The sequence below is a fragment of the Onychomys torridus genome, chromosome 11 (genome assembly GCF_903995425.1).
Source record: "Onychomys torridus chromosome 11, mOncTor1.1, whole genome shotgun sequence".
Lineage (NCBI taxonomy): Eukaryota > Metazoa > Chordata > Mammalia > Rodentia > Cricetidae > Onychomys > Onychomys torridus.
The window spans coordinates 14,699,525-14,726,481 of NC_050453.1; the positions used below are offsets into that span (position 1 = coordinate 14,699,525).

The 26,957-nt window shown below is 50.5% G+C and overlaps 2 protein-coding genes across 2 annotated transcripts; both read right to left on the bottom strand.

Moving 5' to 3' along the window:
* Window positions 1-13,454: 13,454 nt before the first annotated feature.
* On the bottom strand, window positions 13,455-17,265 carry Pycr2 (pyrroline-5-carboxylate reductase 2). The gene is made up of 7 exons (XM_036202383.1): window positions 17,081-17,265; window positions 16,792-16,862; window positions 15,539-15,718; window positions 15,200-15,421; window positions 14,905-14,997; window positions 14,639-14,802; window positions 13,455-14,089 (listed from the first exon to the last, which is right to left on the bottom strand). Exons 1-7 carry the CDS (start codon window positions 17,145-17,147, stop codon window positions 13,924-13,926), a joined length of 963 nt encoding a protein of 320 aa, XP_036058276.1. The 5' UTR covers window positions 17,148-17,265; the 3' UTR covers window positions 13,455-13,923.
* A 7,020-nt stretch (window positions 17,266-24,285) lies between these two features.
* LOC118592785 (left-right determination factor 2-like) lies at window positions 24,286-26,742 on the bottom strand. The gene is made up of 4 exons (XM_036201847.1): window positions 26,490-26,742; window positions 25,505-25,751; window positions 25,072-25,317; window positions 24,286-24,649 (listed from the first exon to the last, which is right to left on the bottom strand). Exons 1-4 carry the CDS (start codon window positions 26,740-26,742, stop codon window positions 24,286-24,288), a joined length of 1,110 nt encoding a protein of 369 aa, XP_036057740.1.
* Between the last annotated feature and the right edge of the window lie 215 nt (window positions 26,743-26,957).

Here is a 26,957-nt window from a genome sequence, read left to right on the forward strand (position 1 = left end):
GAGGTGTTGGGAACTGCACCCAGGTTCTCTGCAAGAGCAGTAAGTGCTCTCAACCACTGAGCCCTCTCTCTAGAGAAATGGCTCGGAAGTTAAGAAAGAGCACTGGCTGTTCTTCCAGAGGTCCTGAGTTCAATTCCCAGCAACCACATGGTGGCTCACAACCATCTGTAATGAGACCTGGTGCCCTCTTCTAGCATGCAGGCATACATGCAGGCAGAACACTGTATACACGATAAATAAATAATTCTTTAAAAATAATAATAATCAGGTGTAGTTGCACACTCCTTCAATCCCAGCACTTGAGAGGCAGAGGTGGGCAGTCCTGTCTACATAGTGAGTTCTAGGCCAGTCAGAGCTACATAGTAAAACTCTGTCTCATAACAAGAAAAAGAAAAGAAAGTAGAAGATATGTAAAAGGAAACACAGAAGAAAATCTACACAATTTGGGGTCTGGGGATGACTTTTCATATACAACTCCCAAATCAGGAGCAACTACAGTGTGGCAGAGCAAAGAGACAGAATGGCTGTCATGGAGAAGCCAGGGAGACACCCCTAATTTAAGCTGATCCCCTGGCCCGAGTCGGAGCTAGGAGGCTCAGGATCCGGGGCACTGGCCAGGAAAGATTGGGTACCACCCACAGAAGCAGGGATAAGGATGTACAGGAAGGTGATAGAAATGAGATGAGCCTTGGGGGCGTGTCCAGAAGACCACACCCTGGGACCTGGGGAGGTCAGCTGGGGGAGGGGCTTTGGCTACATCAGTAGCAGAGCAGGAGGGGACCCAGCGGAGCCGATGATCAGGACAGAGAACCTTCTGGAAAACAAAGCAAAACAAAACTAGTAGCTAGATCCTTGAGGGAGAAAAAACCAAAGGCTGAAGGGACAAGCAGCCAGGAGAAGAGGGAAAAGACACACCATTTTAGACAGCTGCAGGCCGGCTAGAATCAGGGCCAGGAAGGCTGGGAGGGTAGTTTATCTTTATAGTAGAAGATGAAAGTGAGCGCAGAGAAGCAGCCAGACTGTGCCTTGGGGAGTGAAGAGCTGCTCAGGCCTGGTGGTGTCAGTGCTGGAAAGGACCCGACGGCAGGCCTTAGTCCACAGTCTTGTGTCACAGCTGGGGAGATGAGGCCTACAAAGGTCATGCCACCGTTGACAGCAGACCTGGGCAGGAGGCAAGCATGGAGGTCCCACGATCTACCTCTGTCTCCCAAACCCATGCTTTTTCCAGGGCAGCGCTGGCTCCTTGCCTATGAAGTTTTCCTTCAGAAGATCAAAGAGCTAATTACAACCTAACTTATAGTAGCATATGTCTGTCATCCTAGCTCTGGGAGGCAGAGGCAGGAGGATCAGAAGTTCAGGGTCTGACTAGCCAGAGGGCTTAGCGGGTAAAGGTCCTCACCCCACATTTGATGATCCGCTTTCTGTCCTGAGATCCACACAGTGGAGGGAGAACGGATTCCTGAAAAGTGTCCTCTGCCTTCCACTCGTACTTAATGGCTCACACACCCACCTACCCATGTGTCTCAGCCTGGGAGGGTCCTCTCCCCTTGTCCTAATTAACAATGAAATAACATGTCTGGTCACAGGGGACTTGGTCCAGGGCCCACCATGGAGCCAGCATCTGAGCTTTGCTTTGTACGTTGGTCTTCAGCTTCCTATCCAGGAATCCTTCAGTGAACTACAGTCACAGGGGCTTCCATCGTGGAGCAAAGCCCCAGGCCTCATGCCAAAGAATGACCGTGCTGAGAGCCTGTTTGTGGAGGCCCGGGCTGCCTGGTGAGTTGTCCATAACCGTCCAAGGAGCTGGGCACAGCACAGGGCATCAAGATGTTTGTGTGACCCTGGGCAGCCATGGAGCCTCTCTAGCCTGTAAAGGATTTTGCTTTGCACCAGGTCTGCATCCCTCCAGTATCCCTGGCTCTGAACCAAAGCTATCTCTGTGTTAACAACCATTCCAATGGGCCTCTGCTGTTTCCACTCCCCGTTTTTACCACTGGCGTTATCCATGGAAAGACCTTACATATTTGAATCGCTCAACAATGGCAGCAGAATAAAACAGAAGCATCCTCAGGGTGGGTTACATGCATGAGTGTGAACCTGTGAGTGTGTGCACCAGCTACTGTGTGTGCATAAGTCCTGTATGTGGATGAGTTTGTATGTGCATACTTGAGAGTGTGGATCTGTTTTTGCACGTGTGTGAGGGTGACTCTGAGTATATATACATATGAGCGTGTACACATGTGAGTGTGTGTTAGTGTGTGCACAGGTTAGTGTGTGTGCATGAGTTTTGTGTTTAAGCATGTGCGAGCCTGAGTGTGCAATCCTGTAGATGTATGTTACTATGAATGTACATGTGCATGTGAGTGAGGTAGGTGTATGTGTAACTGAGTGATGTGAATTTGTGAGATGTATGGGTGGTATGTGTGCATGTGTGAGTCTGAGTGTGTCTGACTAAGGGCAGCAGGGAAGGAGAGGCTCTGGGACTGTGCATGTTCACACAGCAGGCTCACGGTCCGAGAGAATGTGGTTTTTGCTAATGTCAACAAAAGGTAATGGTCCCTCCACTTGTTAGATCCTCTTCCCTCATAGCCTGGGACTTTCGGCACCCAGACCTTTGGCATCTCACAGTCCGGGACACTGCAACAACCAGATAGGAGCAGCCAAAGGCAGATTCTGCAGGGTGGCGTGGAGAAAGAAAATATCAAGACCAGATGAGCAGAGTTGGCAGTGAGCCCCATTGGGCAGGCTGAAGCCCTGGGTCATTTGTTGGTGCTCACAACTTCCTTTGTCCCATAGGTATGTAGCCTGGTCCCAGCAGGACCCAATGCACTGAGAGGACACTGAAGGGAAGGACTCAAGTGGACGAAGGTGACTGCCTCCAGCCTGCATTTCCAGCAGGCAGGCCCACAAAGAGGTGGTTGGTACAGCAGCGCCCTCTGCAGCTCAGGAGGAGCCTTCACACCCACTGACCGTCTGAGCCACAGTTGTGGCCGCTGGGCGGACCACAGCCTCCTGAGCGACCGACCTCCGGTTTCTCTAAGTTCCAGAACCTATGCCTTTCCCCCAGTCACTTGCAGGGTCAAGCCCTGGCCTCAGCTAACCTCAGAGCCTGTGTGCCGCTCCCATCCTGACAGCTCCCCTCTGCGTTCCCAGCCTCCTTCTTCGAATCTTCATGATCATGCTTTGTCTGGCTGACTCTGGTCCACCTGAAATAGATATGTTGAAGCAATACCCCAGTACCTCAGGATGCATCTGTTTGGAGAAAAAGGCATTTAAAGAGGCAGCTACACTTAGCGAGACATTGAAGATGGCCCCTCGCCCAAGGTGGCTGGGGTCACTTTAAAAAGAAGCCAGGAGAGACATACAGAGAGGAACCCTGAGAGAAAGGGTCTCTGCAAGCTCAGGAACTACAGTCGCACTGACACTTGAATGTCAGGCTTCCAGAATGCAGGAGTGAGAAAATATGAGTCTGCTATGCAGGCTACCCAGCTGAGGTACAATATGCAGGAATAAAGCCCTAAGAAGCCGCCTTGCACAAATATTAACTGGGCACCAATTCTACTAGTCCTGGCCGATGCTCATTCTGAGACTGTCTCCATCTCCACCTGACCCAAGTAGAATCCATTCCTAAAAGTGATGATCAAAACATCCACTTGGCAGGCAAAGGACTCAGCCCTGATGCTGTTATTTTTCTCAAAGGTCTCTGTGTTCCACAGGTTAGTGTATAGTGTCACAGAGGGTCTGGGGATGTGGCTCAGTGGTAAATATTCTTAGTGTTCTCTCATAGGTGTATACACACACACACACACACACACACACACACACACACACACACACACGATGGGGGCAGAAGGAGGAGGAGGAGAAAAGAAAAAGGAGAAGGAAGGAAAGAAAAGAAAAAAGAGGAAAGGAAGACTAGGTGATCTAGGACGGAGCTAGGTTCCACAGGCCTTCACACCCACTTCCCCCCGCACCTTGCCCATCTCATGGCTCAAAATCCCCCTTTAGCACCTGCTAAGTGCCAGGCATTGTGCTCTGGCTGAGCACACAATAGGGACCTGCCGACATGGGGTGGGGTGTTACATGGTCTCTGTCTGCGGTCTTTGCATCACTTGATTAGCTTTTAAACAATCAATCGCTGTGAGCACTGCTGGGGACGCCAAGGACGCTTGGGTTTTGTTAATTACTCTTCTCCTGGCCCCATCCTTTATCGCCCAGATGGCGGCAGGGCCCCAGTTACAGGTTCTCAACAGAGTTTTCTCCACCATCCCCCCATTTAAAGTTTTATTTATTTATTTGTTTGTTTGTTTATATTTTATTGGTTTTTGAGATAGGGTCACACTATGTAGCTCTGGCTGGCCTTGAACTCACAGCAATCCATCTGCCTCTGCCTCCCACATGCTGGGATTAAAGGTGTGCACCACCATGCCCTGCACTAAAAAATTTAATTTTTACAAAGCATACAAAGCAATGGGTTTCATGATGGCATTTTCATGCATATATATCATTATATTTTGTTTGTCTTTCTTTCTCGTGTGTTTATGTGTCTGCACATGCTTATGTGAGTGCAGTGCACGTGTGCGCCTGTGCCTGTGTGCACATGCTTGTGTGGATACATGTGCATGTGTGTGCCTGTGTGAACATGTTTGTGTGGATACATGTGCATGTGTGTGCCTGTGTGCACATGCTTGTGTGGATTCATGTGCATGTGTGTGCCTGCCTGTGCCTGTGTGCACATGCTTGTGTGGGTGCACATGTGTGGCTGTGCGTGTGAAGACCCAATGTCAAAGTCAGTCAGTCTTCTTCAGTTGTTCACCACTTCAATTTTTCCTTTTTAAAGTCATATTTATTTACGTGTGTGTGTGTGTGTGTGTGTGTGTGTGTGTGTGTGTGTGTGTGTGATTGTGTGATGTGTGTTCATGTGCATGTGTGTGGGTACATTTGTGGAGGTCAGGAGATAACGTTGGCTGTTAGTCCTTGCCTCCACCTTGACTGAGGCAGGTTCTCTGTGTGCTGTTGCATACCATGCTAGCGGGCCCACAGACTGCTGGGATTCCCGTCTTGGTCTCCCATCTCACCACAGGATATGACCACGGCCTCTGGGGGTCAAACACAGTCCTCACATTTGTGTAGCTTTACCCACTGAACTCTCTCTCCAGCCCCCACTTTATGTTTTGAGACGGGGTCTCTGGATTCACTGGAGCTCACTGATCCAGCTAGACATGCCGGCCATGAAGTCCAGAGACCCTCCTGTCTCCACCTGCCTCCCCAGCAGTGAGATGGAGGGCACACACTGCCAGGCCCAGTTCTTTCACATGGGCTCTAGGCCTGGAGCTCGGCTCCTCCCCACTAGCGCCATCCTGAGCCACTCGGTTTTCTTTTTTTGGCAAAGATGAATGGTGCTTCCTCCCTGTTCAATCTGCCTGTGAATGCGCCTGTCTTCCAGGGGCGGCCTCCTCGCTCCTGGTCACCCCACACCCAGCACACATACTCTCTTCATGTCACTCCTGGTCACCCCACACCCAGCACACATACAGACTTCACGACTCTCACCTGGTCACCCCCACACCCAGCACACATACACTCTTCATGTCTCTCTCCTGGTCACCCCACACCCAGCACACATACTCTCTTCATGTCACTCCTGGTCACCCCACACCCAGCACACATACACTCTTCACGCCTCTGTCCTGGTCACCCCACACCCAGCACACATACACTCTTCACGCCTCTGTCCTGGTCACCCCACACCCAGCACACATACACCCTTCATGCCTTGCTCCCCTACTTTACCCACATTGGGTCCCACAGGTAGGTCACATTCTGGGACCATGCCTTAGCCACCCTGACCTGTACCACCTTTTGTCTAGCTAAAAACGCCTCTTATCTCTGCTTGCCTGCATCTGACCACAGCCCCCACCACGCTGGCCTGTCTCTCTTCCTGGCTTGTTACACACATGTCCACTGTGCTCACTGAGCACTGAGCTGACAGCGGTTTTTCTGGATCTCCGGTTTTTTTTCCTCTCACAGATCCGGGTCTGCATTAGAGGAAGCCATCTGGTCTGGGTGTGTTTGTGAGGTCAGGCTTGGGGTACAGCAAGTATTCGGTGTTCGGAATGAACAAGTGCATGCTAGCTGGGTTACATTTTATCTTTATCCTTGCATGTAATCTTCCCAACTGGGAAGAAGGCCAGAATTACAGGAAGAAGGCCCACTTTGTCTCTGCCCCTCCCCCAGCCATCTTCCTTACCCTGAGAGAGTTGGATCTCTCATTACTCACCACTATTTCCTTTAGCTGCTCTCGAATGTCTCAGGATGTTGACATCAGAAAACCGGGGTAGGGGAGCGGGCTTGGCACATAAGTAATTTTTACATTTTTACTTTATGTATCTATAACAAGATCTGAATAGACATATACACATTGCTTATTTTGTAGGGATTTCTCCTTGGCCTTGGCCAGCTTTCTGAGAACTCTGGCTGCCAGCCCCAGTCAGCTCATTCAAGTTAATGAGGGCTTGTCAGGTTCCGAGAACAGTGTCCAGCAGTGGCTTCCACACCTGCCTGAGGATTCGACATTCCTACAGGGCTCTCGGGGACTCTGAATCCGAGTTTAGTGGGGAGTCTGCTGCACTACAGAGGCAGAGAATAGGAAGGGGAAGCCTGGTGATTGACAGCTGAGCACATTCAGGGAGCACTGTGTTGGGAGCCCTGTGTTGGGGAGCATTATGGATAGTGGACAGTAATATGGTTGGAGACAGAAGTAAGTGCTTCCTCCATGCCCTTTCATCTCTCATCATCAAAAAGGGAGGTGGGTGGCACAGGCCTATAATTCCAGCTACTCCAGAGGCAGAGGAAAAAAACTGGGGGAGTTCAAGGCTTGCCTGGGAAGCTCATTGAAACCCTGTCTCCAAAATGTGAAAACCCCATGCCTAATGAATGAGGTCCTGGGTTCCAACTCAAACCCTGCAAAAATTAAATAAAAAGGCAGAGGCCACAGCAGGGAACAGGGCCATGGGCCCAGGCAGCCCGAAGCCATGGCCCAGGTTCTGTTGCCCACTTGCCAGACTTTCTGAGCTTCGGTCTTCAAGCAGATCATAACAAAACAGCACTTTCAAGTTCTGAGGGCTCACGCCTGCCACACATCAGCTCTTTGTCTCTTTTAAACTCCAGCACCAGCGGGGAGAGCCCGTGCTCACCCTCAGGTGAGGGCATGCAGATTCAGGAACTTGGCAAGGTGACCTGGTAGGGTGTGATCTGACTCTCTGGGCCTGTCCATGCAGGACTGGTGGATATCCCTTCAGATGACCTGGAGAGGCTGGGTACAGCGAGCAATTGATAATGGCAGGATGCTCTGCCCGGGAGCCCAGAGGGGATGCTAGTTTGTGGGTCTACAGGAGAGCAGCCACCCAGCTCTACATCCCTGGCGACTGCATTGGCAGAGACTAGAAGGAAGCAGAGTAGAGACTTGGGTTTTCCTCTCCGCAGAACATTGAACTTCATAGTGGAAACAGGAAGCCACCAGCTGCTCTCCTGCCTTCCCCCTGTCCCCCAACACCCACCCCAGCCCAGGTTTGGCTCCCAGAGCTCCACAGTAGGCATCCTCTGGTGGTCAGCCCTCTTCTCTGCACCACACTAAGGGCACCTCGGATGGAGTTTCTTCTGTGACTGGGGACATCTACAGGAGTCATCAGTGCTGTCCTCCAGAGCTCTGACAGCTTGACCTTGAGTTAAGTGTGAAAATTGGGGAAAGGACTCAGATCTGCAAGATGGAATGTTGCTGCCAGCAACCCAGCTGCCCCAGATGGGGATACCCAGCCTTGGCCTGGGGATCTTACCGGAGACGAGAGGTAACAGCACCCTTGTTAATTCAAAAGTGTTGCTAAAGAGCAAAGTGTTGATTTCAAGAAAATAACAGTCCAAGATACCAAGTACCAACAAGTGACATGGGCCAGGGGGCGGAGCTGCGGTGCAAAACTGTAAGCCAGCCCAGTTAAGTGCTTTCCCTCAGAAGAGTTGTCTGGATCATGGTGTCTCTCCTCCATTCTGAATTCTGAGATAAGGAAAACCAAATTGTAATGTCTTATGTAGTATCTCTTCAGTCGATCGATGGCAGAGTGTTTTCTTCTCACCTGGTGAATTAGTAAACTGCGAGAAGAGCAAAAGCCTGGGTTCTAATCCTCACCGGCCAGGAGGCCTTGGGCAAGTCACATCTCTATTTCAGTTTCTGGTTAGGTCATAAAAATGGAAAATAAAGCAAAGTGTGGTGCTTCATTCTGTAATTCCAGCACTCGATGGGCCAAGGTGGGAAGACCAAGTTATCACAAATTTAAAGCCAGCCTGCGTTATATTTGTGGTGGTTTGAATTAGGAGGCTTACATAGGTGTGGCCCTGCGGGAAGAAGTGTGTTGGGGGAGGGGGGCTTTGAAGTTTCTCTGTTTCTCCCTCCCCTATCCTCCCTCTGCTTACAGATCAAAAACATAGCTCCCAGCTAGCTCCTTCTCCAGCACCATGCCTGAGTGCCGCCATGCTCCCTGGCACCGTGACAATGGACAGCCTCTGAAAGTGTAAGCCAGCCCAATTAAATGTTTTCTCTTAGAAGAGTTGCCTTGGTCATGGTGTCTAACAGAACAGTGACTAAGACAAAGTTCTAGGCCAGCCTGGACTACAGAACATCTTATCTCAAACATCTTTCATTTAATGAAAAAGAAAATTGGGGCATGACTCTTCCTGCTTAGTATGCAGGAAGCCCTGGGTTCCCAGCACCACACACACACATTATTACCTGGTCTTCCATGGGGCCTTTGTATACCTGAGTCACTAAGCAGCTTGTAGGAACTTAATCAGGCAACTGTGTGGCTTGGACTGACCCCTCCCTTCTATAACCACACACACAAGTTCCCTTCTCTCTTATGAAGCCCAGCCTGGGTCTGGTCAAGGAACTTTTTTTTCCCCTCTGAAAGGGTTTTTCTATGTAACAGTTCTGGCTGTCTGGGAACTCACTTTGTAGACCTGGCTGGCCTCGAACTCAGAGATCCCCCTGAGTGTTGGGATTAAAGGTGTGCACCACCACTGCCTGGTGGAAGGTACTCTTATCTGACTCTATATAGACTCCCTTAATAAATGCTCTCCTGTCAGGGACAGTACCACACATGACCTCCTTTTGGTTATGTCGGTACTAGTAAGGGAATTGAGGGCTTTTCTCCTCCTAACCACTCACTCTACCGCTGAGCCACACCCCCAGCTCTCGTTTTAATAATGATGCAGTTCCCATTTTACTGAAGCTTGGAGAAGAGAACACAGCCCTTGAGGGGAGAAGCTTGCATACAAATCTAAGTATGTATAAAATCAGATCTCTGATCTAATCAAGGGAGCCCTCCTGTGGCCCCTCTAGGAGGCAGGTTGAGGAGACTCTCCCAATATTGAAATATCTCTGTCTGCCATCCAAAAACTCTCAGGGTGTTCCAGTCCCAATGTCCATTCCCAGTCATTTTTATTTTCAAGGATGGAGCACTTATCCATGTGCCCTTTCTGGAGCTGAAAGCTGGAGAGATGGCTCAGCAGTGAAGAGCACTGGCTGCTCTTCTAGAGGACCCAGGTTCAATTCCCAGCACCTATATGGCAGCTCACAACTGTCGGTAACTCCAGTTTCAGGGGATCTGAAACTTGCACACAGACATACATGCAGGCAAAACACCAATGCACATTAAATAAATCTTTTTTAAAAAAATGGGCAGAGTAGGATTTCACACACTGAAAAGGCCAGGGTAGCACCACCCTGAAGATATGTTTGATAACACTCACTGCTTTGCCCTCGTGGTACATGCTTGTAATCCCAGCCCTTGAGAGGCTGAAGCCAGAAGGTTCCAAGTTTAAGGGCAGCCTTGGTTTAACGAAGTTCAAAGCTGGCTTGGGTCAGTATAGCAAGAAACAAAAACCTAAACAAAACAAACAAAAAACCAGCCGGGCGGTGGTGGCGGCGCACGCCTGTAATCCCAGCACTCGGGAGGCAGAGGCAGGTGGATCTCTGTGAGTTCTAGGCCAGTGTGGTCTACAGAGCTAGTCCAGGACAGGCTCCAAAGCTACAGAGAAACCCTGTCTTGAAAAACCAAAAACCAAAAAACCAAAACAAACAAACAAACCCACTCCTCACTAGCAGGTTCAAGGTCAGGCTAAAGGCTGTGAGCTAGCTATTCAGCCATAAAGCACACACTTAGCATGCTCAAGGTCCTGGGTTAGAGTGTCAGCATAGGGGGCAGAAAGGGGGCTAGAAAAAAATGCAAAGTTATCTAGTAGACCAGAGGTTTCCTTAAGCACATCAGCAAGCTGTTGGGCCTGACATTCAGAAGAGCTGCTAAGCCAGGCAGCAGGCAGTGGTGGCACACGTCTTTAATCCCATCACTCAGGAGGCAGAGACAGGCGGATCTGAGTTCAAGGCTGGCCTGGTCTACAGATTGAGTTCCAGAACAGCCAGGGGTATACAGAGAAACCTTGTCTCATAAAAAAACAAAACAAAACAAAGCAGTGTGCACTATTAGGTACCATGTTCTAGTCTAGGGCTAGGAAGATGGTCAACAGCTAACCACCTTTCCTACATATAGCTCCCAGGCCATGGGAGAGGAAGGGACATGGAAAAATGAATGGGAGTAACAGTTATCACTTGAGACATGTCATTGTCAATAGGAGCCCACGGAGCTAACTGCACAGGTGGGCTTCTTTGAGAAGAGATGGGCCCAGAGGACTTGTCTACTCACCTGTGCCAAAGATGGCATTTTCATGCCAAGAGCGCTCCTGGACACAGCTCAGACCAAAGCAGAGCAGACAGGGTATGCTCCACCTTAACCACCCAGGACTCACAAGTCCTGCAGTCCCGGCACCTGGCAGCATCCTCAGGGACTCCAAATGTACTAGGTGACTCGGATACAACTCCAGAGAAATTTTTATCTACTTAGCAACACCTAAGGTTTATGCAATGTACTTATAGCTTATAATCCCAGCATTAAAGATGCTAAGTAAGGACTGCAGTGAGTTCAAGACCAGCCTGGTCTACAGGAGGATACTGTGTCTCAAATCAAAAGCTGCCTGCTCCTGCCCCACCCCCACCTAGGTCCACCTCCTACTGGTGGGTGTACCCTTCTCACTTCCTTCCTTTTATATCACATATGATGTGTATATGCTAGGGGATGGATATGTACCCATGTGTCACATAGCACACGTGGCATCCGCTCTCTCCTTCCGCCTTTATGTGGATGCCAGGGACCAAAACTCAAGACAACAAGCTCTTTGGCACCGCTGATTGCAGCAGGGCCTTATGCACACTAAACACACTCTCCCACTCAGCCACACCCCTAACCCCACCAAACCCACTCCGATGCTCCGTCTGCTTTCCTAGTGAAAGCTTAGCACACAGCAGGCTGTAACGTGTTTGCAGACACACACAGAAGGGCCTTGCATGCCGAGGCAAAGCCAGTCCAGCCAGGCCCTTGGGCACCAGTAACTCCCCAGTGTCTCTGGAGTATTGCTTAGCAACAGTCATGTAGGGCTGCAGGGGACAGGAGAGAGTGTGTTTGTATTTCTGCACTCCATAAAAAGGAGCAGTGGGGTAGAAAAATCGAACCTGTTAAATCTTTTCCTTTTCTCCCTCATTGCTGGGGATAAAGCCAGGCTTCTGCATGCCAGGTAAGTGTTCTACCTCCAGCCCCAAAGTGTTCAGTCTTTTAACTTCCAAAATCATGCCCGCTAACTGCAAGCAACCAAGCAGAATAAAGGCAGTGAGAAGGTAAGTCAACTGCAGCCAGCTGCCCCAGAGGATCCACTGTTGGTGGCCAGGCACAGCTGCTTGCCCCGTGTCAGAAAAGCAAAACAGTGCCAGGCGTGGTGGTGGCGGCGGCGCACGCCTTGAATCCCAGCACTCGGGAGGCAGAGGCAGGCAGATCTCTGTGAGTCCGAGGCCAGCCTGGGCTACAGAGTGAGTTCCAGGAAAGGCGCAAAGCTACACAGAGAAACTCTGTCTCAGGCTGGAGAGATGGCTCAGAGGTTAAGAGCACTGACTGCTCTTCCAGAGGTCCCGAGTTCAATTCCCAGCAACTACATGGTGGCTCATAACCACCTGTAATGAGATCTGGTGCCCTCTTCTGGCCTGCAGGAATACATGCTGATACATAATAAATAAATAAATCTTAAAAAAAAAAAAAAAAAAGAAAAGAAAAGAAACTCTGTCTCGAAAAACCAAAGGGAAAAAAAAAAAAAAAAAAAAGGCAAAACAGCCGCGTAAATAGCCCTCAGAAGAGTTCACCATGTGAAGTTGGGGTCAAAGGCTACCTCAGGTCCTGTGAGGACAAGGGAGAGAGCTAGGAACAGGGTCACTTACAGTCTATGTGGACAGATGGCCTTGGCATCCTACAGTGAGGAAAAAGACATCCTTCCAACTTCAAAACCTGCCCCCACACTGACACACTTTCACCAACCAAGGCCATACTCACTCCAATGAAGGCCACCTCTTAATAGTGCCACTCCCCATTGAGATAATGGGGCCAATTACTTTTAAACTACTATATATCTGTTAAAATAGCAATAAATCAAAATGCCTGGCAATAAATGTTGGCAATGATAGAGAGGAACTGGAACTTTCATGTACTGCTGGTAAGAAAGTAAAGTGGTCCTCTCTCTCAAATAAATAAATGTAAATAATAAAGTCACAATATGACCTAGAAAAAAAAGATACCTCCTTCCACCCACAATGAGGAGGACCCCTGGGCCTGCTGTCACTGGGGCTTCTCTGCCACCAGACTTCGGCTCATCCAAGGGCATGCCTAACCCTAGGGCAGGTTACTCACTTCAGCTTTCAGGGCCTGGCTCATTACCCTTCATCCCTCCTTCCAAGCCTCGGACAATGCTGCCTTCCAGGGAGGCCCAGAACATGACAGAGGTGATGTGAATGAGATTTCCCCCACAAGTCTTGGGAATTGGATACTAGGTCCCCAGCTGGCAACTGTATGGGAAGTTGCTGGAGGAAGTCTGGCCACAGGGGTGGGTTCTGAGGCTTCGGTTAACCCTCTCTGCCTGCTGACTGTGGCTCAACACACGAGCTCTCGGCTGTTTGTCTGTTTGTGCGGCCATGCCTCTGCTCTGCCGTCATGGACTCTAGATTCCCGGAACCACATGCACAATATAAACCCTGCCTCCTCTGAGCTGCCTTGGTCATGAAGAAGTGACTAAGATAATGACTTAGAAGTAAGAAAAAGCCCAAGGTGGTGGCGCACACCTTTAGTCCCAGCACTCGGGAGGCAGAGGCAGGCAGATCTCTGTGAGTTCCAGGCTAGCCTGGTCTACAGAGTGAATTCCAGGACAGCCAGGACTATACAGAGAAACCGTCTCAAGAAGAAGAAAAAAAAAAAGGCAGAGACAAGAGGATTACCACAAGTCAGGGTCAGCCTGGGCTACACAGTGGGACTCTATCAAAAATAAATAAAATCTTTATTAAAGCAGCTAGACCTAGCAGTGAATATATCCTTGTATTGGGACATCTGTGAACCCAGAGTCAAGCAAATGCCTCGTGGAATTCCCCACACTTCCAACGGCAACAGTAAGTCACTTGCTTCTTCTACATGTTTTTAATTCAGAGGATTGGCCTTCCCTGTCGTCTCCTCTCCTCTCACCTTGAGGTCAAAGTGAACCACTCCTGGGATCTAACTAAAGTTCACAGATCTGCTGAGGGGGGTGCTAACTCAGGCCTCCCACCTCTCTCAGAGAGGCGTGAAGGACTACCTGGCGTGGGCATCAGCTGTCTCTTCAGAGCACCTTCTGCTGTGGGACAAGAGAAGGACTCAGTGCCACCAAGTAAACAGATCCACGCAGCCTTCAGCCCAGGCCTAAGCCTGCCCCTCCCTGCACTGCAGGGGACAGGGACAACCCACGGAGTACTCCTCAGTCCTTTTTGCTTCCCTGGGCGGGGCTTCTCGTGAGGAGCTTCCCTGGACTGGGCGGGGCCAGCGTGGACACTGTGGGTGACTCCAGCTTCACTCTGTCCAGGAGGGTCTTCTTAAGGGCAGCAGGGGAGACCTTTTCTTGGTCAGCCATGGACTGCAGCTCTCTGTAGACAAAGCCCCACAGGGAAGGTGGCAAACTTTGGAACCAGAGCTTTGAGCCTTCTAGTCATACAGCCCCAGACCCTCAACCTGATCCCACCCAGACTCAGAATCCCAAACCCCAGAGGCTCCAGGCTTCTCAAGAGCCATCTTTAACCAAGCAGGGGATATCACAGTCGTTCCATGTAATCCAAGCTAGACAGCATCCAGTGATATCTGGGACCACACAGGAAAGGGAGTATGGGAAGTTACAGGGTTTGAGCGCAAAGTTACAGCCAGGCAGGAGTTGAATCCCGCCTCCATCATTTGCTATCTGTTTGTCCTTAAACTTCCCCATCTACAAATCAAAGTTAATTGTAACGATCAGAACTGTGGCAAGAGCTGGGTGAAGTGAGGCCACCAATCCTTTAGCTCAAGAAAGCCAAGTGAGCTGTGATCACCAACAGAGCACAGACTCCGACATCACTCATGAGACCCAAGAGAGTGGAACCCGCCCACCACAGGGCAGGCTGGGAATGGGAGAACTCAGGCAGGGGAGAGCAGGGCATACCCACCTTGTTCGGATACAGGAGGCCTCAACCGCATTGATGAGCAGAGAGCGGAAGCCCCCGCTCTCAAGGAAGTGCAGGGCATGGATAGTGGCCCCCCCAGGGGAGCAGACGTTGTCCTTGAGCTGGCCTGGGTGGTCCTCTGAATCCAGCAGCATCTTAGCTGCTCCCTGAGGCACAAAGGGCCATGAGAATCAAAACTATACCCAAAGCCCAGTACCCCACCCCCGACTAAAACACAACCCTCGGGGCAAACATGCAAAGACACTGACCAGCAATGCCTGAGCTCCCAGTCGGACAGCCAGGCGCCGTGGCACGCCCATCTTCACCCCACCATCTGCCAGGGCGTCCAGAGCCATAAATGCCTGTGGAGATACTCTCTGAACCCAGGAAACAAGCAGCACAGACCCACTCCCCAGAGGCTGCTTTCTCTGATGACTGGAACTAACCCTCAGGATCAGCTCCTTCCACCAGGCGGCCACGCCTAAGAGACAAGCCCTCTCCTCCGCCAGCCCCTCCTGTCGCCTAGGATTCCCACAAGCCAGTGGGCAAGAGAGGACCACTCACATAGGCAGGTCCACTGCCGCTGAGCCCTGTGATGGCGTCAATGAGGTCCTCCTCCACCTCTGTGCAGAAGCCCACACTGCTCATCAGCTGCTCCAGTAGCTTCCCGTCTTCCACCAGAGCATGCGTGCCTGTGGCATACACCGTGGCCCCCTCTCGCACCACCACAGGTGTGTTGGTCATGCAGCGGATCACTTTGGGGGCTGGCTGGAATGCCATCAGCTTCTAGGGCAGGAGAGCAGGCCAACTGAGTGCCTAGGGCACAGCCCCCCAGGTCCGACCCATCAGCAGCCACCCACAGGCCACCCTCCTCTCACACAAAGGGCACTGGGGCATCAGCACCTTCTCCACAGAACTGATGGTGACACCGGCTGCACAGGAGACCACGATGTGCCTCTCCTGCACGTCGGCCCCAATCTCATCCAGGATGAAGGGGATGATGTGCGGCTTCACAGCCAGGAACAGAACGTCACTGTGCCGTACGGTGTCTTTATTGCTTCGGGTCAGATTCACACCCATCCTCTGCAGAAGAGAACCCAGTCAATAGTGCTAGGTAATCCGGAGGAGCCCATGCCTCCCTCGGAAGGGCCAACTCCCTCTGCCAGCTGCAGCCAAAACTCTTTATTCTGTCCCTTCAGGGCTCCATGATGACTCCCAAATGACAATTGTCCATTTCTGCCACTGGGCAAGAAGGTACAGACATTATGCAGGACAAGCTTCTCCGCAGTGGCCAGAAAAGAGGCTGTTCCCTCAACCCCAGCAATCTTCTGACAGCCCTTTGCCAGGTGAGAACCCCCATGGTGGGAAGAGCGTATAGAGGGGTGAAATGTCAGCACAAAGCCCACTCCCAACCTAGGAGCCAGAGTACCCAGTGTACCAGAGTACCAAGCAACCCCCGCCTCTCCCAGGACTCCCTATGAGTATCAGGGCCATACAGTGTTAGCCACATAAGCCCATACTAGGCACAAACACTGCCTCACTGGCTGCCCTGCGCCACACTGGCCAGATTTTATAAGACTTTAGGATCCTGAGCTTTATTGAAAGAAACTAATTCACCAGGTCCTTTTCCAACACAGTCATTTACTTTATAGCAAAGGGCTATAAAGAATGAGGAAACAGCCTCAGAGTTGGTTTTTGGAGACAGGGTTTCTCTGTGTAGCTTTGTGCCTTTCCTGGAACTCACTTGGTAGCCCAGGCTGGCCTCGAACTCACAGAGATTCGCCTGGCTCTGTCTCCTGAGTGCTGGGATTAAAGGTGTGCGCCAAGAAAAAATACATTTCTGGCTCACTTGGTGACTCATGTCTGTGATTCCCAACGCTTGGAAAGCTGAAGTAGCAGAACTTTCCAGACTTATATGGACTATGTAGTGAGTTCAAAGCAAAGTAGACTAGCCTACCTAAAAAGTCATTTCTATATATACCTATACTTTCCCCCCAGTATCTGGATCCGACCCAAACTTTGCCTGGGGGCTCCCACCACACAAGACTGCCCCAAAGACGGCTTGTCATGATGGCAAGCCAGCCAGACGCAGGTCCCTTCAGGTCACGCTTTTCCTGGGCCTCTACCTCTCTCCCACTCCCCTCCATCCCTCCTACCCTGAGCGCGGACACGGTGGGCAGGTCCATTTCCGGGGAGCTGGCTATTATCTTGTGAGCCGATAGGACGCCTGCAGAGAACAAGGTTTTTCAACAGGGGATCGTGGCCCAATCATGCAATCAATCCATCCAAGGAAGCCCACGGCAGCTCTAGCAGTGCCGGCCTCCGACGCTATGGCATCCAAGCAGATGGATGCAAACCTCCCATTCACTCACACTCACTCATGCACTCACTCACTCACCACTCCTCACTCACTCTGGCGAGCCGGAGGGCGGACCACGCGCTCACCTGCGGCCGTGAAGCCCCGCGCCAGCGCACAGGCCAGCTGGCCCGCGCCGATGAAACCTACACTCATGGCTGGGAATCCCCGGTTCAGGGTCCGCGCGTGGAAAAAGCCGGATCCGATGAGCTGGGTGCAGCTTCCAAGCCGGTATGCACTGCTAGCAGGCCCTGGCAAGCCTGGAGCGTCCACCGCCAACTACACAAGGCCTCGGGTAGGCCACGTGTCCCAGGCAACCAATCCGAGGCTGGGGGCTCGGGGCGGACCAATCGGTGGCGTTGCTCGGTCGTGTGCCCGCCTCCTGCTCGCTCAGAGGGTGGAACCTGTGGCTGTGCCGGAGCCCGCCAGCTGTCCCCGCGAGGGGGCCTCCCCGGGGCGCTGGGAGGTCCTGGTCCTTCGGGCGGCTGGGTTCTGACTCTGGTCCGGGAATGCAATCTCCAAAGCGCCTGCTAGAGATGAACGCCACGTGGAGACCAGGAGATGCCAGGACTCCACCTGCAATTCCCTAGTGTCAGGGGAAGCCGGCTTCGGCATGCTCCTTCGGAAGCAGAATTAGGTAGAAAAGACCAATTACTGGATGACGGTTTGTTCATTTATTTAGTAGTTCACTTAAAGCACGGCTTCTTCTGCCTAGTTGCCAAGCATGATTCCACTTGCTACCTGGAACAGGATGACCTGGAGAAGTAGCTAAAACAGTAGGTCCTTGTCTTTAACGACCTGCTGCCTGCCACGTATGCTTCCGTAAAACCTTACTTGCTTGCCCACACCGCTTGTGGTTTTAGAGTATAAAATGAGAATACACACTGGACCCAGCACTGATGCCTTTCAGGAGTGACCTCTCTGTCTTCCACGCTCATTAGTACCATAGTGCTTATTCCAGAAAGATGCCCATTACATGTCCAGACCCACAGGAGGACCCCCAAGCAGCCTTGTGTTGGGTTTGGTGTTTGGAGAGTGTCTCCTCGCCTATATAGCTCAGGCTGGCCTCAAGCTTGTGACCTCCCTGAGTGATGGAATTATGGGCACGCAGAATATGAAATTCTCTCTCTCTCTCTCTCTCTCTCTCCATCTCTCTCTCTCTCTCTCTCTCTGTGTGTGTGTGTGTGTGTGTGTGTGTGTGTAGATAAATATAGATACAGATAACTTGTTTTCATGTTCCTTGGTGTCTTGCCTGCATATATGAATGTCAGAAGCCCTGGAACTAGAGTTACAGACAGGACTGAGCTGCCATGTGGGTGCTGGGGATTGAACCTGGCCCCTATGGAGGAGCAGTCAGTGCTCCCAACTGCTGAGCCATCTCTCTAGTCCCCAAACATAAATTTCTATAGTATACAAATCATAAGCAATTTACAATGCCACCAAAAAGTTATCTTAGATAAGATTTTAAAGTGTACTTACTCCATCCATGGATGTCCCCTGCCGTTGTAACCGTTTTCCCAAAGCTGATAATGTTCATTCACTCAATAGACATCAGTAGAGCCAGGTTCTGGGGACACAGTTGTGGACGAATGTTAAGTGGAACAATTACTTTGTTAAGTGTGTGCATATGTGAAAGAACAAGAGCCGCGATGCTCCTGTGGAGGTCAGAGGACAACCCCCAGGAGACCGTTCCACCTTCTTGAACAGAGTCTCCAGTTTCTGCGTTTGTGATGCTATGTAGTTCAGGCGCGTTTCCAGATGGTTCCCTGTGGACCCCTCCAGCTTCCAGTAGGATTATAGATGTCACTACATCCAAGTTTCTACCTTGATTCTGAGGATTAAATTTATGTTCTCAGGCTTGCTAGGGCAAGTATCACATTAATTTAGGAAATCTTTATATTACTGTGATGAAATCCCAGTGTGGATCCCTAAAAGTGAGATTTCTAGGATTCCAGTTTGTCGTTTCCCCCCCCACACACACACACCCAGAGTCTTGCCTTTTTGCCCAGGCTGGTCTTAAGCTCCTACACTCAGTGGACCTTCCTGCCAGTTTTCTAAGAAGCAGAAACCACTTGTAGTCTGCTGAAGTGATGTAGATGAGGCGTCCCTACCATCCCACCCAGCCATTTGGGACACACCCTCCAGGAGGGCCCCAGCCTGAGCATGCCATCCTGCCATGGGATTGCTTCCTCCCTGGCATCTCTCTCAAGGGTGCTGCCCCCTTCCCTCCCTGTCCTCCCAGCCAGCCATCAGCTCAGCCTCCTCCATCCTGTGCTCTCCTCCCCCGCTCCCCCCAGCAGTCTGAAGGTGGACGCTTCATTTTTATCAGGGCCTCAGGGCCTTCCTCCTTCTTATCCTCCAGCAACAGGCCTGCCCCTTTCTGATAACTGGGGTGATCCAGGCTGAGCTGCCCCCACCTGGGTAGGTGGCAAGTCTCCAGCACCCAGCCCTCCCTCACCTTATTTGATTACATGGTTGTCCATGTTTATAACACAAAAATTAGAAATTAGGTTCAGTAGAAAAGCTGTCCTTCCCCCCCCCCCCCGTTTCAGTATGGGGGATGGAACTCAGGCCTTGCACAGAGCAGGCAGTGAGTGGCTCACCACTGACCTGCACCCCAGCACATCCATGTCACCACCTAAGGAGAACCAATATGACATTGTTGGAGAATAGCCCTATATTTCCATTTCCTACAAAGTGAGGCACGTCTTAAAATAGATTTTTCTAATCTTGATGTTTTTGTAAGGACAATTCAGCGAGAAGCCAGAACCGGTTGTACAGATCTTGTAACTCTCGGGTGGGTGGCCAAGGCAGGAAGATGGAGAGTTCAGGCCGGTCTGGGATATATGATGAAAGAAATCCTATCTCAAAAAATGAATTAAAATTCCAATTTACTGTTGGAGGGCTGGCGATATAGCTCAGTTGGTAGCGTGCCCAAAGGACTGGGCAGTCTCTCTCACACTGAGTAAACAAATGAGGTAGTGCAGTCTGAGCAACTCCGGCACTTGGGAGGTGGGAGCTGTAAGATCAGAAGTTCAAGGTCATCCTCGGCTTACAAACAAACAAATGTATTAGACAACACATTTCATACATAGAACAGACGAAACTAAACAACAGTTTTACAGACAAAACGGATAAGACTTTTTATCTCTGGATTTTGTTTGTTTGAGACAGGGTTTCTTTCTCTGTGGGGGACCATGCCACCCCCACTTTTCCCCAAGGTACTCTTGAGCAAGGAGCAGCAGGAAATATCACATAGAGCTAGAGAGAGACAAACAGAATACACAGGATAGCCTCAGAAAGGCCTGGATCCCAATCCATCAGCCCAGAACTTTATTCCAAAAGGCTTTTTATAACAATGCCAAGGGGAAGGGCAAAGACCTCCCTCTTGCTAGTTACAGCCAAGTGTAGACCCTTCCAAACACCTGGTATGGGGGTGGGGATTTAGCTCAGTGGTAGAGCTCTTGCCTAGCAAGCGCAAGGCCCTGCGGTTGGTCGGTCCTCAGCTCTGAAAAAAAAAAAAAGAAGAAGAAGGAGAAGACAAAATAACCAAACACCTGGTACTCAGGCCCATGGCCCAGTTGATCATCCTCTTATGCAGTCCTGCTGGGTAAAGCCACTAGGAAACCTAATGGGCTCCAATATTTCGGTAGCCTTGTCTGTCCTGGAACTACCTGTATGGACAAGAATGGTCTGGAATTCAGTATCCCTGGATTTTTTAACCATCTCATCAATTGTCTCAAACCCTGGGACAAATGACTGAGGTGCCTATTTAACATATCAAAGCAGACCTGGACACCAGGTTCTCCCTCAGTCCCTACCTGTTACAGGGTGTGGCTGGCACACCCCCTCACTCTCCCGACCTCCTATCCCCACTCCACCCCTACCCAGAACTCTCCAGCCCAGGGACTGGGCTGCCCTTCTCCCTGAGGCCCTTCTCTATATAATTAGGTCATTTTGGTTACTAGCCTCTTCTTTCACCCTTTGCCCTCTTGACTCCTGCACTTGCTTCCCTCTTCTCCTCCCCGCCCCTGCCTCCCTTCCCCTTCCCTTCTCCTCCTGTGGCTCAGGATCCTGCCCACTGAGTCTCCCAGATGTTCTGCCTCTGCCTGTGTTCTCTTTCATCTACAATACCTAGGAGCAGTCATGTCTTTTCTTTTTTATTTTTTTTTTCATTCACTATGTACAATATGGCTGAGTATATATATTAAAAAAATTACTAGGGTGAGCCGGGCGGTGGCACAGGCCTCTAGTCCCAGCACTTGGGAGGCAGAGGCAGGTGGATTTCTGAATTCAAGGCCAGCCTGGGCTACAGAGCTAGTTCCAGGACAGTCATGGCTACACAGAGAGAGAAACTCTGTCTCCAAAAATAAAAAAGTAGACTGACCTCTAACAATATGTTAAAAAAATATAATGTGCTTCTCCTTGTCCATGACCAAGTTTAGACCATGCAGGGTGCAGGTAGGGAGTTCACACGGCCCTCCCTAACTCTGCTTCCCTCCTTCCTGCTCCCACTCTTTTCTTTCTTCTAAGAGACTTTGTTTATTTGTTGTGTGAGAGCACTCCTGTGCAGAGGTCACAGGACAGCTTCAGCTTCCAGAGCTCATTCTCTCCTCCCACAACGTGTTCCAGGGATCCAACTCAGGGCCTTAGGCTTGATGGAAGCGCCTTTACCCAGTGAGCCATCGCACTGGCTGGCTTGATTTATTTTTATTTTTCTCTCATTATTATACCACCATGCCCAGCTGTTAGTTTATTGTTTGTTTACATTGTCTAGGGTTGAAACCTGGGACTTTGTGTATGCTGGACAAGTGAGCTGCCACTGAGCTACAATCCCTAGCTCAAGGTCATTTAATTCTTGCAAGTGGAAAAAACTGTAGAATCATAATGTCCAATTTCCAGCTAAGTGTGATGCCCATGCACACTTGTAATCGCAACCTCCAGGCTGAGGCAAAAGAAAAAGTCTGAGGCAGGAAGATCGAATGTTCAAGGTCAGCCTAGGCTATATAACATAGGACCCTGCCTCAAAAAAACTATACAAACAAATACAAAATTGAAAAATAAGAGTCCCACTTCTAATGGGATTTGGCTTACAGCCTGTATTTGTTTTCCTCTCTCAAGAAATAGAGTTTTGCCGGGCAGTGGTGGCGCATGCCTTGAATCCCAGCATTCAGGAGGCAGAGGCAGGCAGATCCCTGTAAGTTCGAGGCCAGCCTGGTTACAGAGCGAGATCCAGGACAAGCTCCAAAGCTACACAGAGAAACCCTGTCTTGAAAAAAAAAAAAAAAAAAAAAAAAAAAGGAAGGAAGAAAAGAAAAAGAAAGAAATAGTTTTGTGATGTTCCCTATTGAGATGTAAAAGAAATATCTGTTCATACCAAATAAGGAAATGCAGACAGATCAAAGATTCTGACAAGTTTGGCTTCACAGAAAGGGCTCAATCCTCTGCCCCCAAGACAATAGCAGAGTTCATTTGCAAACTCGAGATCAGAGCGCCACCTAGTGTTAAAGCTGTGGAGATGATTGTAGACTCCAGCCACAAAGGCAGAACAGAAGCAGATGGGAAAAGGAGATTTAATCTATAGCCTGGCCTTGCTCTTACTAAGGATTATGCTGTTCTCACTGTCCAACCGTGGGAAGAATGGCCTTATAAAAATGGCTTAACTAATGTGTATGGGTAATTTGTATGCATGTATATCTGTGTACCACATGCATGCCAAGTACCCACAGAGGCTGGAAGATGGTGACGGGTCCTGTAGAAATGTAGTTACAGTTAGTTGTGAGCTGCCGTCTGGGTGTTGGGAATCGAACCTGGATCCTCTGGAAGATCCCCAAGGATAATTTTTTCCCCTACAGTCTATCTAGTACATAAACAATAGTGTCTTAGTTACTCTAACCAGAACTCAAAGGACTAGTCTCTGTGCATTAGTTACAAGATTTTTTTTTTTTTTTTTTTTTTTTTTTGGTTTTTTGGTTTTTCGAGACAAGGTTTCTCTGGGATCTTTTTAATTTTTTTAAAAAGATTTTTTGAGACAAAAGAGGAAGTTTATATAATTGTTCAAAATAATATTTTTGAATGGGAGTTGTATGGGGAATTTAAACTTAGTACAGTCTTCAGGCTTCCAAAACCGGGAGTCTTTGATTATCCCCTTATCTTCTAACCATGTTGTTATCATCCTCCACCCTCTTCTAGTGAAGAACACTAAAAATGACACAAAGACACAGACTGAAACATCACTTTAATTTTGTCTCTTCAGATAATCTATGTTCAATTGGTTTTTGCTAAATACAAAAAAAAAAAAAACAAAGCCTCATGTTAACACACACATTGTCTCATGGTAGTTCTCTAAGATAGAGGGGAAATGCTAAACACACCCAGGTCACTGACACTACAAAAGCACACCGGCTAGGGGCTATCTGCTCCCAGGGCAGTGAAGCCACAGAGCTGCAGCCCACCACGGTTTCTAACTCATGGGCTTCTGCTTTGCCTTGAGACCCTGCTGTGGTTGGCTAAGTATTTGATTTCCTGACCAGTGTCCCAACCCATAGCTCTTCATCGCCCTCCTTAGTGATATTAGGACAAAGACTACAGTGTAGATTTTGTCGTTGTTTTGATTTTGCTGTTGTTGTTTTTGGATTTTTTGTTTTGTTGTTTGATTTGTTTTGTTGTGTGGTTTTTGGAGACAGGGTTTCTCTGTGTAGTCCTGGCTGTCCTGGAACTCTGTAGACCATGCTGGCCTCGAACTCAGAGATCTGCCTTCCCCTGCCAGGATTAAAGCTGTGCACACCACCACCGCCTGGCCACAGTGCCTTCATTTCAGCACTTGGAGGGCAGAGAGAGGTGTAGTTTTGAGTCTGAGGCCACCCTGGCTATATATTGAGACCCTGTCCCAAAAGAAGTGAAGAAAGTCTAGAGTGTACTAGTGTTGAAGAGGCTCTTTTCCAGATGTTCTCCTGTCTAGGGCTCGCTGGGGTTTCTGTTTGCTTTGTTTTGTTTGAATGAACATATAACAGAGTAAATGAGCCGATTCTCCTGTTCTCACCATAGGGTTTGATGCACAATTAGCTGAGAATTGGCCCGAAAACAGATTCAGCTGGCAATGTCCCCTGCTTAGCCATGTCCTCTGCCAAGTGCACCAGGGTGTCCTGGTGGAGTGACATTATTTACTCACATAAGTGCTTAGACTGGGTGATGGACAAGGAAGCCAAGACACGGATGACTGTGGGGCAAAGGTGAAAGGTGGCCACTGAGTCAGGACAAGGCAACTTACTAACTGTAAAACTGTGGCTACACACTACAGATCTATCCCCCTGGGTATGAGAGCCCCATCTGAGGCGCAGCTACACGTCTGCACCCTCATGTTGGGCAGGCTGACCACCTGAGGTCTGGTCCTGCCTCCCACCTTCATGCTGACCATCACTGGCAGGGAAGTCATCTCTGAGGCAATACACTGCCGTGGCCCCAGAAATGGCCACTTGATGGTCAGGGACTCCGGTGGCTGCAGGCAGCTGCCTACACATTCATAGATCAGGAATCCAGGGGGTTCCAAAACCCAGTTCTCCGCCCACTTCATCCCCTGCAGGTCAAGGTACATCTCTTGGCGACAGCATCTGGTGCCTTTGGTCACTCGGGCCTCAGGGTTACAATTGCCTTGAGCTCTGTGGAGAGGAGACATCAAAAGTCACCTGACAGATAGGGACAAGGTCAGGAACCTCTGAGAAGGAGACTTACCATCCATGTCTTAAGGCATTCAAAGAGAACCCCTGAAGGCTAAAGAGCAAAGAAACATGTCTAGAACATCAAGTCAGCTACTGCCTGCTAAGGGCTGCTCTGTGTATTATCAGCCCTGGCTGTCCTGGAATTCACTCTGTGGACCAGTGGAAATAGATTGTTAAAATAATGTGTATAATTCAATATTTGACTAATACTATTTCTAAATGCACCACTAGAAACTACTATGGGTCATCTTCTAGGGCAGCCTAGAAGCCCTTACACAGCGCACCCCTAAGCCGGCCCAAGAAACGGGGGAAGGATGACTGGGGAGTCTATTGTATCCCCAGCTGTCTAACCTCCAGCCTACCCGTAGTCCTTGAGGTCCAGCGTGTGCAGCTCCAGCTGAGGCTCACCCCGTCCCTCGCTGCTCGGCGCCCCTTGCGCAGCAAACCGGACCAACTTGTGTGCGCTCCAGGTCCCCGGGCCCAGGTGCTCCCTCTGCACCGACACCTGCAGCAGCAGAGGCTGCCTCGGCCGGCTCAGCTGCTGCCAGAAGTTCACGGCCTCGGTCACGTCGAAGGCCTTCCAGCCGCTCTCGTAGACGGACACGAGCCTGAGATACAGCTGCGAGTCAGGAGGAGTCTCCGGGTCCCGTCCTGTCCCCACCCCTCCCATCGTCTGCTGCTCCCCTCCCCCAGCAGGGCCAATCCGAGCTCCCCCACCCCCAACACACACACACACACACACACACACACACACACACACACACACACACACACATACACAGCTACAACCAATACCTAGAGTCGATGAGGGCAGTTCGGTTGGAGCCATCCTCACGGACTCTCAGCCACTCAATGGTGACCCGAGCCCGGGCACTGTGAGGGGACAGCCTTTCATGCCTCCGGAGAGCAGGTCTGGGGACTGGCTCCTGGAACAGCCGCAGCACGGCCTGCACCAGCTCGCTGTTAGGCGGCAGCCGCTGCTCCATGCCAAACACTAGCAAGTGTGTGGAGGTCTCGGACACCAGGAACCTGCCTGCCACCTCTGTGAACATGGACAGAGTCAGCCAGGCCTCTACTGGCAGCATGAGACCTCTAGGATGGCAGGACCACCGTGCTAGGAGTTAGTTAGCTGGGACAGAGCCTTCCCCATTCTGTGCCAGAGCCACTTACTTAAAAATCTCCAGGGGAAACATTGACTAGACCTCCCCACCCAAGTACATGGAGCTCTGGGACCCAGAATTCAAGGAGCTTCAAAGAGAATTCAAAGAGAATCAGGTCCTCACAGGTGCCTGGCCTTGGCTCTGGCTGTGTCTTGAGGACTGGCCCCAGCCCTTGGGGAGAGGCTATCATCTAGGTCCCTGCATCTCAGTCTCTGGCTACCTCTGTTCTCAGGATGCTCGTTTGTTTGTTTTTAATCCAAAACAGCTTCAACCAGTCACCCATTTAAGCATTCATAGTCTCTGTTTCAGATGGTCCTAAGTGGTGACCCCAGGATGTCATACTACTGCTTCCAGAAAATTGAGTCCTTGCTATCTTACCCATACCCCTAAGATTCTGCTTATCCATGCTTTCCTTCTTTTCTCTGGGTCTGGGCCTGGCCAGTTACTGCAGCCTGCTCTACCTCCTCCTGCCTCAGAGTCAGAGCCTGGAGCCTAGACCCATCCACCCTCCAAGGCCATGTTTACATCTCACTGCTCCTCAGACTGAGGCAACCCCCAAATGCACACACAGAAAGGTCTGCTGACATTACCAGAGACCAGGGGCAGCAAGAAGAGCTCACCTCTGAAGTTCTGGCTGAACCTCTTGCCTCGGGCTCGGTCACCATGGCTTCGCTGCAGCAGGGCCACATACTGGGCCCTCACATGGGCAGGGATGGCCATACCCTCCACATCCATCCTGTCCAGGATGGGAGCCTGGCTGAGCTGCAGCTGCTGGAGTAGTCTGACCAGGACCTGCTCCTCGGTCACAGCCGCCCCATGGCCAGCCAGGGGGAGCACCCAGAGTACCCAGCAGAGCCACCACCGGGACTGCATGGCGCTGCCCAGGAGGAGCTGTGGATATGTGCGTCCCGAAAGTGCCCCGAAAAGCTCTTGGGGCCTAGATGGTCTGCTGAGGACTGGTGCTGGCTTTCTTTATAGCTGGCCCTGGGGTGGGGGGCAGGGAGGAAGGACAAGAAAGGTCACACCCCTGGGACCTCCTGGGAGCTCAACACCAGACAAGCCCCTGAGCCCTGAGGAGGGGCTGTCTA

Excerpts from the sequence above, each read along its gene's own strand:
- Pycr2 (XM_036202383.1), bottom strand. The coding sequence starts at position 17,147 with ATGAGTGTAGGTTTCATCGGCGCGGGCCAGCTGGCCTGTGCGCTGGCG. Across the intron at positions 16,863-17,080 it reads GCGGGGCTTCACGGCCGCAG|GCGTCCTATCGGCTCACAAG; the intron begins GTGAGCGCGTGG and ends TGTTCTCTGCAG. Across the intron at positions 14,998-15,199 it reads GCGGCAGTGGACCTGCCTAT|GCATTTATGGCTCTGGACGC; the intron begins GTGAGTGGTCCT and ends GTATCTCCACAG.
- LOC118592785 (XM_036201847.1), bottom strand. The coding sequence starts at position 26,742 with ATGCAGTCCCGGTGGTGGCTCTGCTGGGTACTCTGGGTGCTCCCCCTG. Across the intron at positions 25,752-26,489 it reads GTTCAGCCAGAACTTCAGAG|AGGTGGCAGGCAGGTTCCTG; the intron begins GTGAGCTCTTCT and ends CCATGTTCACAG. Across the intron at positions 25,318-25,504 it reads ACTGCCCTCATCGACTCTAG|GCTCGTGTCCGTCTACGAGA; the intron begins GTATTGGTTGTA and ends GCTGTATCTCAG.